Genomic DNA, 13,436 nt, shown 5'->3' on the forward strand with positions numbered 1-13,436 from the left:
TATAGCCAGAGACATTTGGGCAAATTTAACAAAAACCACCTGGACTGAAATTGCTTTCCTCTTCTCCTGCCCCCCCCCCAGCAATATATCTCAGCTTCGATAGCCTACATATCGTAGGGGTATTTAAAATGAGTGCCGTCGTCGCATCCTCTTTTTTTGCTCTTCAAAATATGGCAACCCTACACTGCAGGGATGGAGAATTTTAGACCCAGGGCTGATTGTGGCCCTCTAGGCTCCTCTGTCCAGTCATCAGAACTTTCCCCAAGTTATACCCCAAACTCCCCCTCCCTCAAAAAAGGCTGAGGGTTTTTTTTAAGGGGGGGTAGTATGTTGAGAGGTAATGCCATCACTTGATCTTATGAGGATGTTTCATAATCATTTGGAAATGTTTAAAATACGTCTGTTTGTGTGTGTTTTGTATTTTGCAGATTCTTACCAATCCTAAGCACCAGTTCACTGACAACCCCTTATATAAAGATGTTACCCTAGTCGCTTGGGATCCTGCGCCCTATTCTGCAGATCTGACTGTGGTAAGTCAGCAGCCAGGATGAGTTCAGCACCCGCTGCAACCTCCTCATTTAAAAGCAACTAGGTTCAACAATGCCCTTTTTCAAACTGTGAGAGTGTTCCCAGGTCACAGATTTCCCATCGCAGGAAGCCTAAAACTAGGAAGTACTACAGAGGAGGGACTTCTGTGCTACTGTTTAGCGCTGCTCTCACTGACTTGGGCCAGCACAATAAATCTAAAAATGGTTTTGCTTCCGAACTGAAGCAAACCAAATTCCTACCCCATGTCTAGATGAGAGATACGTTTCCATGAAATCCACCCTAATCAGAGCACATTAAGTATTTGAACGAGCTTGTGTTGTCGTTTTAGGAGCTTAACTATGGAACAAGCAGTAAAGAATGGGAAATAACCTAATAAACGGGCTCAACCTATCTGCCTTCTTTTTCCACCTGCAATCTTGACTAGCAGATAATTCCTGCTCCTTTTTAATCGGCTCCCTTAACTGTCTCTTCACAACAGACGCTCCCTGCCTGTCAATCCCTCTCTCACCATTTCCATCTAACTCTCCTGCTGCCCGTTTTATTCTTCTCCACAGCTTTTTGGATATAATATGCCAGTTGATATTATAAATGGGAGCAGCAGAATGTATTGCTATAATTTCTGCTGTTTCTAGGGGAGCAGAGAGTAACACACACACCCACACCCACACAGAGAGAGTGTGTGTGTTTAAAATTTATTGTGGAATTAAAAAATTTGCCAGCTTTATTATGAATACAGTGGTGCCTCGCAAGCCGAAATTAATTCGTTCCGCGAGTTTTTTCGTCTAGTGAATTTTTCGTCCTGCGAAGCACGGTGTCGGAAAAGTTTTGGAAAAGCTTCAAAAATCACCAAAAACCTCAAAAAAGGCTACCACACTGCGTTCTATGAGTTGCTCCTCGAAGTCAAGTCGCAACTGTATTAACGGTGTTAAGAAAAAGGAAACAAACTTGCAAGACGTTTTCGTCTTGCGAAGCAAGCCCATAGGGAAATTCGTCTTGCGAAGCAGCTCAAAAACCACAAAACCCTTTCGTCTAGCGAGTTTTTCGTCTTGCGAGGCATTCGTCTTGCGGGGCACCACTGTATGTCATCTCTTGACACTAGAGGGAACCGTCTTACTGCACCGTCTTATAGCTGCCCAGGGTGGCTAGGGAAACCCAGCCAGATGAGCAGGATATAATTAATAAAATCATTATTATTATACCGAGTCAGATCATTGGTCTATCTAGCTCAGCAGATCCTGCACTGACCGGTAGCATCTGTCCAGTTTCAGGCAGGAGACATTCCTTGGCCTAACTGGAGGTGTTGGTGGCCTTTGGCATGCAAAACAGATGATCTACCACTTGAGCTACGTGACCAGTGTCTGCAGGTTTTTCCTGTTACTATGGCCTTGCACAACCTTCCTTCCTTGTAGCACCTTCAAGTCCTCCCACCTCCCTGTCCCCACATCACCTGGTGCTTGTTAACTCAGTCATCCTGATCTAAGTGCCTGGCCACCTGTGATTATTTTCCTTCTCTTCTCTCTGCCAAAATTCATTTCTGTAGCTCAAGTGCTGCCACCGGCATACCTTATGAAAATTTAAGTTTGCAGGAGTTTAAATAATGCAAACAACTTGCAGGAGTTGTAAACATGCAAGGAAATCCGGAGTAACTGTGTTGCACTTGGGCTTTTGTTTTCCTTCTTGAGCAGGTGGGGTGTGGGGCCTGCACATAGATTTATGGAAAGCAAAAAGGGGGGGGTCCTGTCCTAGCTGGGAGTAAAATGCTGCAGCACAATTCCTGTACATATCGTCCCACTGCCTGCAAGCCTACTACACCCTTGTGCAAATTAATTGAAACAAACAGTGTAGTTTTTAGTACAAAACTCACATAGTAACCAATATGACCTCTGTTATTTTTAAGCAGCATTTGAACACGGTTTGACATGGAGTCTACTAGTTTCGAACAGTCACTGTGGATTTTCGGATCCCTGATTTTCGGATCCACACTTGAATCAGCGCCTGAATGAGCTTCTCCATAGTCATACAGTCTGCAGCACGGAGGCGACGTTTGCATATGGCCCACAAATTCTCAATGGGATTTACATCCAGGGAATTCCTTGGCCAATCATGTACCTGTATTTGCAGTTCTGGCATGAATTTCTTCACCACTTTCGATATGTGACACGGGGCTATGTCCTCCTGCAATATCCCAGTACCATCAGGATACCTCTTTTCCAGCTCTGGAATAACTCTCTTTCGTAGAACCTCAATATATTGTGGCAAGCACACCATTCCTTCTGTTGGCTGCAGGCTTCTGACACCATAATGATCAACTGACTTTTCATGTTTGTTTTGAGTACAGGATTACGAGTAAGATAGAAAACATGCTTTGTTTCAATTAATTTGCACAATCCAATGTGCCCAGCATAGCTCTTGTGACATCCAGCAGAAAGACCTGTACCCAGCGCATGGACTAAGCATGGTACAGTCCTGCCCACAACTGGTGTAAAACCACCCTAGAGAGTTAACTCCCTTTTACCTGCCGTCGCATAGCAGGGACACACATTGGCTAGGTTTCACCATATAGCAGAACGTTCTCATTCCGAGAGCTGCCTGATGGTTCTCCCAGCTTGTTTACCATGGGAAAGCTTCACATAAGATTTGGAGTTTTGTCTGCTGAGCTCAAATTCTTCCCAGAGAAGAGGCTGATAACTTAGGGCCTTGTGGGTGTTCTTGAACTGCAACTCCCATCATTCCCAGCTCCTGGATATGCTAACAAGGGCTGATGGGAATCAGAGTTCAGCAACATCTGGAGGAATGCAGATTGGCTGCACCTACGTTAGTGGCAAAGCCCAGTTCTTTGTCATCTAAAAGTCAATTGTAGAGCACACCCAGATATTTGTTGGGATTGATTAGCAGGCATTGAAAACTGTATCAGTTCTGCTGCTCTATCTAAACTGTCTGCGACATCAGGGCTCCCTAACACATGCTAGTAAGAGCTGCAGAAATCCATATCCACTTTCTTCTATGCCTTGAAGGTGTGTTTTTATATCCACAGGGAGCTGACAAATGTGATGCTTTAGATGCAGGTTGGTATGTGTTTAGCACTACCTAGAAAATGTCTGGTTTTTTGTTTGTTTTTTTGTTTTCTCCCACCAGTGGTTTAAGCAGCCAGACTACAACTTGTTTACTCCCTATGCACTGCATCGCAGGAGGAATCCTAAACAGCCATTTTACATTCTCCACCCCAAATTTATATGGCAGCTCTGGGATATCATTCAGGAGAACACCAAGGAAAAGATACAACCCAACCCTCCTTCTTCAGGTTTCATTGGTAGGTGTGTTTATTGGCAGATTTCTTCATTAGCTGCGTCTGTAGAGTATATGCTGAAGTTTAGCATGTGCCGCTTGACTGTGGTGGTAATGAAATTTAATTTGGAGATGGATGGAAGAAGGCATGCTGTTTAACAAATAAGTACCATATATACTATTAAATGCACATGTCTTATGAACTTTCCAGGATTGTGTAGCTGCAGGACTTGGGAGAAACAAAGCTTTGTCTAAAACCATTTATTACTAAAGTATACTCCAAAATTTATATAAGCAGTAGACACAGAATGCATTAACCAGGTCAAAGTCTACTACTATAACCAATATTCCAGCAGCAGGTTCTTTGTGGAGCTGGAGTTACAAAACAGTCTTCATTTTATGACCTGTACTGTACCAATGCCTTGAAAATGTATCGTGTGTTCAGAATGTCAAACACTGATCAGAAGGAACTGTGCATTATCCTAAATCGTGCATGTATGGCTAGGACTTGCTTGGGTTCAGTTGCGTTTAATTGGGGGTATGAATGGAATGTGTTGGCACAGCAAGGTGAAATGGTGACTTGTGACCTCATCCGACATCAGGGACACCACAGTGATAGGTGCAACAAAAGCCCAACAGGACACTTTGAATATACAAGCCATATTCAGAGGAACAAAAAGCAAACCTATGATAAGAACACATAATGGCTTTTACACACCTGCTTTTCCTAGCTCTTGGCTCTGAACTGCAGATTCTTTCTACAACTCTCTGGCCCTGATCCAAATCTACATGGTAGAGCAGTGCACAAGTAGCTCCAATCAGATAACGCTGTTAAGCGCAGAGGAACTAAACCTAGCTGTTCCCCCAGTGCCTCATCCGACACAGTTGAGTGGTAATATTTGGAATATCTTAACTGCAGCAGCTGTTTCGGATAGGAGAAGCGAGTGTACAGTGGTGCCCCGCAAGACGAATGCCTCGCAAGACGGAAAACCCGCTAGACGAAAGGGTTTTCCATTTTGGAGGTGCTTCGCAAAATGAATTTCCTATGGACTTGCTTCGCAAGATGAAAATGTCTTGCGAGTTCCTGCGGGGTTTCCCCCCCCCCTCTTTTTCCCAAGCCGCTAAGCCGCTTATCAGCTGATCCTAAGCCGCTAAGCCGCTTATCAGCTTATCCACTAAGCCGCTTAACAGCTGATCCGCTAAGCTGCTAATCAGCTGATCCGCTAAGCCGCTTATCAGCTGATCCGCTAAGCCGCTAATAGCGCTAATCCGCTAGGCCGCTAATGGGCTTGCTTCGCAAGACGAAGAGACTCGCGGAACGGATTCTTTTCGTCTTGCGAGGCACCACTGTACAACAGTTGTATCTGCCCCTGATGCAGATCCCTAGCTGGATGGAGAGTTGAGTATAAAAGGGAGATAGACGCAGGAATCACACTTAACGAAAAATAAAGGTAAAAACTGAAAGCAAACATTTGATGCTTGTGTCACCACTGAATATGAAACATACACCACATCAATAACCAGATAACCATGTAATGCACTTGAAAGTGGAAATTGTATAACTGTTTATTTGAGAAATGAGTGTCGAGGGCAGAGTCATGCATCAGCATCTGATGCTATCAGTCAGCATAAATGTTTCAGGGATGAATTTTTCAGTGTGACTATACATCACCAAATCTCACAGAAGATTGCTGACTCAAGCTAATGCTGGCGGACTGGAATAACTGATGTTGTGAATGCCAAGGGATGTAAATTAGAGAAGATCCTGCTGGGTTATTTGCAATACTAAAACCTTACATTTATGAACGAATATTCTTGGTGGCAAATTTCGTCATAAATGAATGAAATAAATGAGGACTTGTCATAATGCGACAGACCTTTATTTTCAATAACACACACACACACACACACACACACACACGGATGTTAAAACTGACCTATTTTCAAATGAGCTAAAAGGCTCATTGTTTCTTGTGGATGAAATAAAAATAAAAGTTCAGCCCATGTCCTAATTCACTGGATAGCTCAGGCTCATTCACATCCGTAGTCTAGATAGCAAAACTCAGTTTGAATTGCAAGGCATGTGACGCTAAATGGACACTGTGCTTATCTCTAGTCAGGACCAGAAATGCTAATACCCACATCCTGGAAAAGTGAAAGCAGGTCATAGCTGCCAATGCCGGAAGCATTGGGATTGTGGGAGCTGGCCACATCTCTTATTATAAAACAGGGGTAGGTTTTGAGGAGCAGCTTTTCAGATGGCTAGGAGGTGACAAGTAGGAATGAAGAACCATATGCCTCTGTGTACTCTTTACTTGTTTGTCCACACGCCCAGAGTGTGTGAAGTGTGTAGAGCCAGAGGAGGACTAATGTATCACCAGATGCCCAAGTTACATACTGCACAGAGGCACTCTCATAAAGACACGGAGCTCATTCGCAAAGTCTTACTGTGTGAAACACTCCAAAACGCTTACGCTTCCCCATCTAATTTTTTTTAAGCACTGATGAGGACGACTCATTTTGCAGCAACACAGTCCATACCCTGTTCCCTTCTCCATTTTACTCCCATGGTCATTGGTCCAGATTTGCTCAAGTGTACATCTTATTGTATTTTTATTTCTGGCATTTGTATGCTACCCTGTAGCACAAAGCTTTTAAGGTAGTTTACAAAAACAAAGTGGTTTTTGTGTGTGTGTGAAATGCGTTTGAAATAGGTCGATGTTTTCCCATCCTTCCCATCCCATCTGTGTTTGAGCCTTATGCTAAATGGTTGCTAATGGAAGTGCAAACTCAAAATAAGCTTTGGCAGCTGCTTTTTCCTCTGTTTGGAATTTAGGACTAAATTCTGTTTGCATGTTCACCTTTTGATCTCTCATAACTTTTAGAAGTATTGGTTTTGGCAGCCGATACGAGAGAGAGAGAGAGAGAGAGATGTTCTCTCTGTGACGGCTAATTGGTAAAGAAAGCTACTTTATATGTGCAATTCATTATCCCACAAATACCCTCACATTGACTTGATATTACGATCAAGTAAGTGGTGAACATACATGTGAGAGCTGGCTTTCATGTCACTTGATTGTGTGCTAGTGAGAGCCAGTGTGGTGTAGTGGTTAAGAGCGGTAGTCTCGTTATCTGGGTAACTGGGTTCGCGTCTCCGCTCCTCCACATGCAGCTGCTGGGTGACCTTGGGCCAGTCACACTTCTCTGAAGTCTCTCAGCCCCACTCACCTCGCAGAGTGTTTGTTGTGGGGGAGGAAGGGAAAGGAGAATGTTAGCCACTTTGAGACTCCTTAAAGGGAGTGAAAGGCGGGATATCAAATCCAAACTCTTCTCCTTCTTCTTCTTCTTCTTCTTCTGCTAGTCAATCCATCTGTTGGTAGTCCTCTAACTAACGAATGTTTCAATGCTTTCACTCTTTCAGTTTTCTAGCTTTGCCATAAGTTATCACTGCAGCATGCATTTTAAAGTAAAGATGAACTCAGTTTGAAAATAGGAGAATCTGCATCTGTACTGCAATGACATTTCTCCAAAGGCCACTCAGGATCCTTCTCACATCTGCACAAACATCTGCCAGGCAGGCATTTCCACCACACCTGACATATTAACATCTCTGCTTGATTTATAACCTGCTAGTAGCTTATCAGACCCAATCTCAGTGCTCAGAAATTAACATAATGCTTGCCCCAACACCTGCTAGAAGTGTTACGACTAAGAAGGATTGGGAAGCAATTTGGCTTTAGGAAAGCAAAATATGTGTGAACTAACCACAAAATATTTTATTGAATTCCTGTTAAAGGGTTCCAGAGGTAACATGACATAACAGAAATACAACAGAGCTTCTTGGTAGCACTATATCTGCTCCCTGTTTGTGCAAGAACTGACATGATGGAACAAGCACTACTATTATGAAATAGCTATGTAAGACTGCTGTGTGTACACACACAAGAGAGAAAACCCCACATAGATATGAAAATAGATTTAAGCACCAGAAGCAGGTGTAGGCTTGAGAATCACAAGCCATGCCTAAAACATAGCTGTAGTCAGGTGGCATAATGTAAACGTTTGTGCACATAATAGACTTAGATGGAATAGTGTTTGAATCAGTGGTGGGAACCAAGATACAGATGATGCTAACAAACTTTTATTAGTGTGTGTGCGTGCACACACACATACGCACCCACAAAAACGCTCCTCTCAAATAAGCTTAGAAAATATCAAGATGTGAAAACTTTCGGGGCTACTTTCTCTTCTAGGAATTAGGGAATGAGCTATGTGCTCCAAGGATGTTTCACTGTGTGCATGAAGAACCCCTGGCTCAGATAAGGGGGCAGTATGGAGAAGACAGAGTAATGCTATTGGGTGACAGGGAGAAGGCAGAATTGCTCAACACCTACTTTGCCTCTGTCTTCACCCAAAAGGAAAGCAGTGCCCAACCTGGTGATAACAGAACAATTCAAGGAGGGAGCTGCAGCCTAACATAGCAAAAGAGGTGGTTAGGGAACACCTAGCCACTTTAAATGAATTCGAATCTTCAGGGCTTGATGAGCTGCACCCAAGGGTGCTGAAGGCGCTTGCTAATGTAAGCTCAGAGCCTCTTTCTATAATCTCTGAGAATTCTTGGAGAACAGGTGAGGTCCCTGAAGACTGGAGGCAGGCAAATGTTGTCCCCATCTTCAAAACAAGGGGGGAAAGAAAACCCAGGTGTAAACTACTGGAACAAATGGATCCAAGTTACAAGGTTACAACTAAACCTCAGGAAGAACTTGCCAACAGTAGGAGCTGTTCAACAGTGGAACAGACTACAAGAAGTAGTGCACTCTTCTTCCTTGGAAGTTTTAAAGCAGAGGTTGGATGGCCATCTGTCATTGATGATTTAGTTGGGATTCCTGCATTGCAGGGGACTGTACTGAACTAGACTACCCTCGGGGCCCATTTCAACTCTACAAGTCTGTGATAGCATGTTTAGAACCTCATTTTTGCACAAAAGATCTGCTGCAAAATGGCAAATTAGTGTGGTCTTATTTTTACTTCTTTTTTTAACTTATAAATAAAACATGCCAGTCTTGGACTGGGAACCAGTAGATATTTTGAAACGATTGGTAATTTTTGTGATTATATTGCCAACGTTTACAGATGTAGGTCTACAGGGTTGTTGTTTTTTAATTTCAATGGAAAAAGCAGCTGTGATTCATGTCAGTGGGTGTGCATAAAGATTAGTTTTCCTCCAATGAAGAGAATGTGAAAGGATTCCACGTTGTGGAACTTCTCTGGTCAGTTTTGCCACGTGGGAATCAGAACACTTACGGTTTTGCAGATATTGCTGTGATCATTTGTACATATGTATCTTGAAGTGTTATGGCTACTACATAGTTTTGAATGAAAGTTGCAGGAATTGTTAGTGCTTAGTTTCTGGAATATGCAGCATTCAAAATGTTCTCAAAATCGAGTTTTTGCTAAACTAGAAGCTGAGCTGAATCCCAATCAGTTTTCAAAATATATTATTTCTTTCATACTAAACAGTTGGTACAATAAGGTAAATGAAATTACATTCTTGTGTACTTCCAATCTTCTGGAAATGACTTTTTAATTATCTTGCTAATTACATAGTGTAATTGCATTGCACAAAGATACATGCTGGAAGTTGAAAAGCTCTTGAGTGATTAAAATTGCCAAGGACAAATTAAATTTCTTCCTTTTTTTTTAGAATCGTTAATATCCATTTATATTTACTATTCATACAACGAACTTAAACATTTATTTAATTCTGATAAAAGAACTTCAACACAAACCCCCAAATCCCAAGAGTTTGATCTTCTGCTATTGAGCTAATTTCAAACCATTGTTTAAAATTCCTAAATACATAGCTGTGCGATAAGAGCTTGTGACATAGGTAGTTGAACATTGCACTGTTTTTGGCTGACAAATCCTACATTGATGTAGAAGATAATTCTGTGTCATGGTGCATGGATTGTCATTGCTATGTATGAGAGTCTACAATGGAAGGAGAGTTCACCAGCTTTCAAGGGAGTCCATTCCACTGTTGAACAATTCTTGCAGTTAGAAAGTTTTTCCTGGTGTTGAGTCAGAATCTCCTTTCTTGTAACTTGAACTTCGGGTCCTTCTTTTCCTAAGCATGAGAAAACAAGCTCACTCTGTCTTCCATGTGACAGCCCAAAGATATTTGAAGATGGTTATCATAATCTCCTCTCAGTCTCCTCTTTTCCAGGCTAAACCGCTGGGGTAGTTCAGTAGACCATGAAACTCTTAAATCTCAGGGTCACAGGTATAAGCCCCACATTGGGCAAAAGATTTCTGCATTGCAAGGGGTTGGACTAGATTAGCTTTGTGGTCATTTCCAACTCTACAGTTTTATGATTCTATAAAACATGCCCAACTGAACACTCAGTAGTTTATTGAAGCTTCTTCTTTTGCCCTTTTTGAAGATGGGGACTACATTTGTCCTCCTCCGGTCTGCAGGGACCTCACCTGTTCTCAAAGAATTCTCAAAGATTATAGACGAAGGCTCTGAGATTACATTCACAAGCTCCTTGGGTGTAGCTCAATGGGCCCTGGAGATTTTAATTCATTTAAAGTAACTAGGTGTTCCCTTACAACCTCTTTTCCTATTTGGGGCTGCAGCTTCCTTCTTGCGTCTTTTGTTCTGCTATTGCCAGGTTGGACACTAGAGAGAACCTACTACAGTGGCACCTCGGGTTACAAACGCTTCAGGTTACAGACTCCGCTAACCCAGAAGTAGTACCTCGGGTTAAGAATTTTGCTTCAGGATGAGAACAGAAATCGTGCGGCAGTGGGAGGCCCCATTACCTAAAGTGGTACCTCAGGTTAAGAACAGTTTCAGGTTAAGAATGGAACTCCGGAACAAATTAAGTTCTTAACCAGAGGTACCACTGTACTTGCATGTTCCTCCTCTTGCTTCGAACACAGCCGAAGAAATCTTTATGATTATTTTTAACTTTTTCCCCAAGCCTGAACTTCTTTCTGAGCTTTGCCCCACCTTGGACATTCCCCCTGCAACTGTTGGCTACATGTCTATACTCTTCCTTCATGATTTTACTTTCTTTCATTTCTTAATACATGCCCTCCTTAAATCATCTGTAAGCTCCTTATGCAGCTGCACCTGTTTCTTTAGACACCTCCCACTTTTCTTTCTTGTTGGAATTGTCTGCATTTGTGCCTTCATTATTTCCCCTTTAAGAAATACATAGGGCAGGGAAATACTATTAGGCAGGGGAAAGTGGGGAACAGATCCACATCAGGTACCTAATGGTGAGCAAGGGTTGAGGATAGTGTTGTCTGTGTTGATATCTTAGGCATGGGAGTGTGCTTTACAAAAGCAGTAGCAAGCACATACTGGGTAGGGATAACTCAAACAGTAATTAAAATGAAGTTTCCTGTTACAGCTGTAGATTTCTAACCTGGGGGCAATATGTTTTTTCAAAAGTTAAAACCATAAATATGTAAGTTACATGTGGCCTCTTCACATGTAGATTTCGACGGGACTTTGGGGATCGTCTAGTCCGACCCTATGCAGGAATCTCTTGTCCAACATGGGGCTCGAACCCACAACTCTGTGATTAAGAGTGTCATGCTCAACTGACTTGACCTATCTCTTGGTGCGCATATATTGGCTAAAATGAAGTTGTTGTCCCATCATCATTTAATAACAATGATGATATTCTTTATAACCCTGCCCCTCCAAATCTGACTGATAACTAAATCACTGTGCTTGCTTGAGAAGGGAGATCTACATTTTGTGTTGTGAAAGTGAATCAGAATATTTAAAGCTTATTACCAGCCTCAGTATGAACCAGCAGATGTGTGAGCTAGCGCATATTTACTACTCTTTAAAAAAACCAGTTAATACTGTGACTTAGTACACATTTTAAAACTATTCTAGCGGTCAGTGCTTATCAGGTTACAAAGATCTAGAATGAGATTTTTGTGAAGCTGAGGTGGAGGGAGCTAACCTCAACAGAATGGGCATTGAGGCATCTACCGTTAACTTCAAGCAGCAATAATACATTATTCCCTTGCATATCTAGAGCACCAGTCTCTTTTTCTTTCTTTTTTTGTGTGCTATAATCACATAATTCCTACTTGATTCAGAGTTAGAAACAGTTAATAGCAACACGTTTTGTTCCTGCTTAATGCACAGCGGATTCCTTAGGGGAAAACAAAGCAAGCTGGCAATAAAACTGTAACATATATGATATAGATGGATTAGGCAACAGCTTGCACTCGTTCACAAGAATGAATTTTCCTTGGACATCTGTGGCGGGCTGTCTGAAACAGGCTCTGGGCTTGACTCTGGGCTCAGAAGGCGGTCCATTTTCTCGTCCATTTGGGGAAGTGCTTGCCTAGTGGTTCCACCACCTGCTTTCTGGTTCAGTTGGATGACTGTGACCTTTGACTGGCAGGTGGTTTCTCCGTCAGCCGCTGAAGCAGGTTGGCAGTGGAAAAGCATCAGAAAGCATTTGTAGAACTGGAAAACAAAACAAAAAAAACCCCAACCAGTTTCATTTTGCTAAACTGCAATTTTCAGGTCACAAATTAGGCTAAAGATTCGTGCATTAAAAAAGTTAAGTGAAGATTCAGATTCTGCTGTTTACATTGCAATCCAACCTTTCCTAAACCTTTTAACTTTGGAGCCCTTGAAGAACGTGCTGCATCAGCTCCGGCGCCTCACAGCTCGTTCCTCCCTCAGTTTGAGGGCCAGAGCACGATGGCCCTCAAATTGGTCCTGGGCAATGTACTTTATTGGCTCAAATATAAGCCACACCTGAATATAAGCTGCACATTTAAAAGTATTGGAGGAGAAAGAAAAAATACAATACCTGAATATGCTACTCCCTTCCTCGCTTTCTCCCTTCTTGGCCTTGGGGGAGAGGATGGGGGGCTATGTGTGGGGCGGGCATCGCTGTGCTGCGCTCCTGGCGCTGTTTACCCCGCACTCATGGCTGCATACTGGATTCTTTTTGTAAGGTCATGAATATAAGCTGCACTTTAACTTTTCACAGTCGGAATTTGGAAAAAAGGTGCGGCTTATATTCGGGCCAATACGGTATATCGATATATTGCCCAGGCCTAATGCTGACCCCACTGGGCAGAATGGAGCCTCCTTGACTTCAGTAGGAAGGAAGGCCAAGTTAAACATAATACAGCCAGACACGATAGCATTGGTTAGCATTTTGCCACGTTGGCTCTAACCTGCAAATCACCCTCTGAGAGCTGCTCCTCATCTTGGGCAAATTGGCCCTGCAGCAGACAGGATGTCATACAAGTCACTGACAGGCTTGGTTGTGCAATGCCAGAGGACCACAGTGCTGTTGCAGGCAAGAGAGGTGAGTCCTGAACCTCAGGAAAGGCCACGGCTGCTGCTTTCCGCTTCTTTAGCTTGGAGTCCCCCTCACATGCAGGTCTTAAGAGAAGACTGGGGGTTAAAGGCCATAGGGGAGGGGGCTTATCTGGCTCCCTGGAGGACTTGTGACGTTTAGCAGAAACTGGTGGGTGGTGGGACTGGGAGCTCAGGGCTTGCCCAACCAAAGAGTAAGTAGGGCTGGCCGGGAACATCTTTGTCGATT

The 13,436-nt window shown here is 42.9% G+C and overlaps 2 protein-coding genes across 21 annotated transcripts in view; one reads left to right on the forward strand and one right to left on the reverse strand.

Annotated features, from left to right (window-relative positions):
* Positions 1 to 13,436, forward strand: part of ST6GAL2 (ST6 beta-galactoside alpha-2,6-sialyltransferase 2) — an 81,887-nt gene that overhangs the window by 54,035 nt on the left and 14,416 nt on the right. For 19 of the 20 annotated variants that reach the window (XM_083501496.1, XM_083501491.1, XM_083501492.1 and 16 more), the window contains 2 exons: positions 429 to 530; positions 3,685 to 3,859. In XM_083501496.1, coding sequence (XP_083357622.1) covers positions 429 to 530; positions 3,685 to 3,859 — 277 coding nt within the window. Of the gene's footprint in view, positions 1 to 428; positions 531 to 3,684; positions 4,779 to 5,175; positions 5,699 to 13,436 lie in introns of those variants that run through there. The other variant, XR_014525727.1, reaches the window with a different exon arrangement.
* The window catches only part of LOC310706186 (parapinopsin-like), a 49,892-nt gene continuing 44,044 nt past the window's right edge, over positions 7,589 to 13,436 (reverse strand). Inside the window, exon 5 of the mRNA XM_083501583.1 lies at positions 7,589 to 12,337. Within this exon, the coding sequence (XP_083357709.1) occupies positions 12,098 to 12,337 (240 nt within the window). The 3' untranslated portion in view covers positions 7,589 to 12,097. The remainder of the gene's footprint in view (positions 12,338 to 13,436) is intronic.

Source organism: Podarcis liolepis, assembly GCF_965112155.1.
Source record: "Podarcis liolepis genome assembly, chromosome: 4".
Taxonomy (NCBI): domain Eukaryota; kingdom Metazoa; phylum Chordata; class Lepidosauria; order Squamata; family Lacertidae; genus Podarcis; species Podarcis liolepis.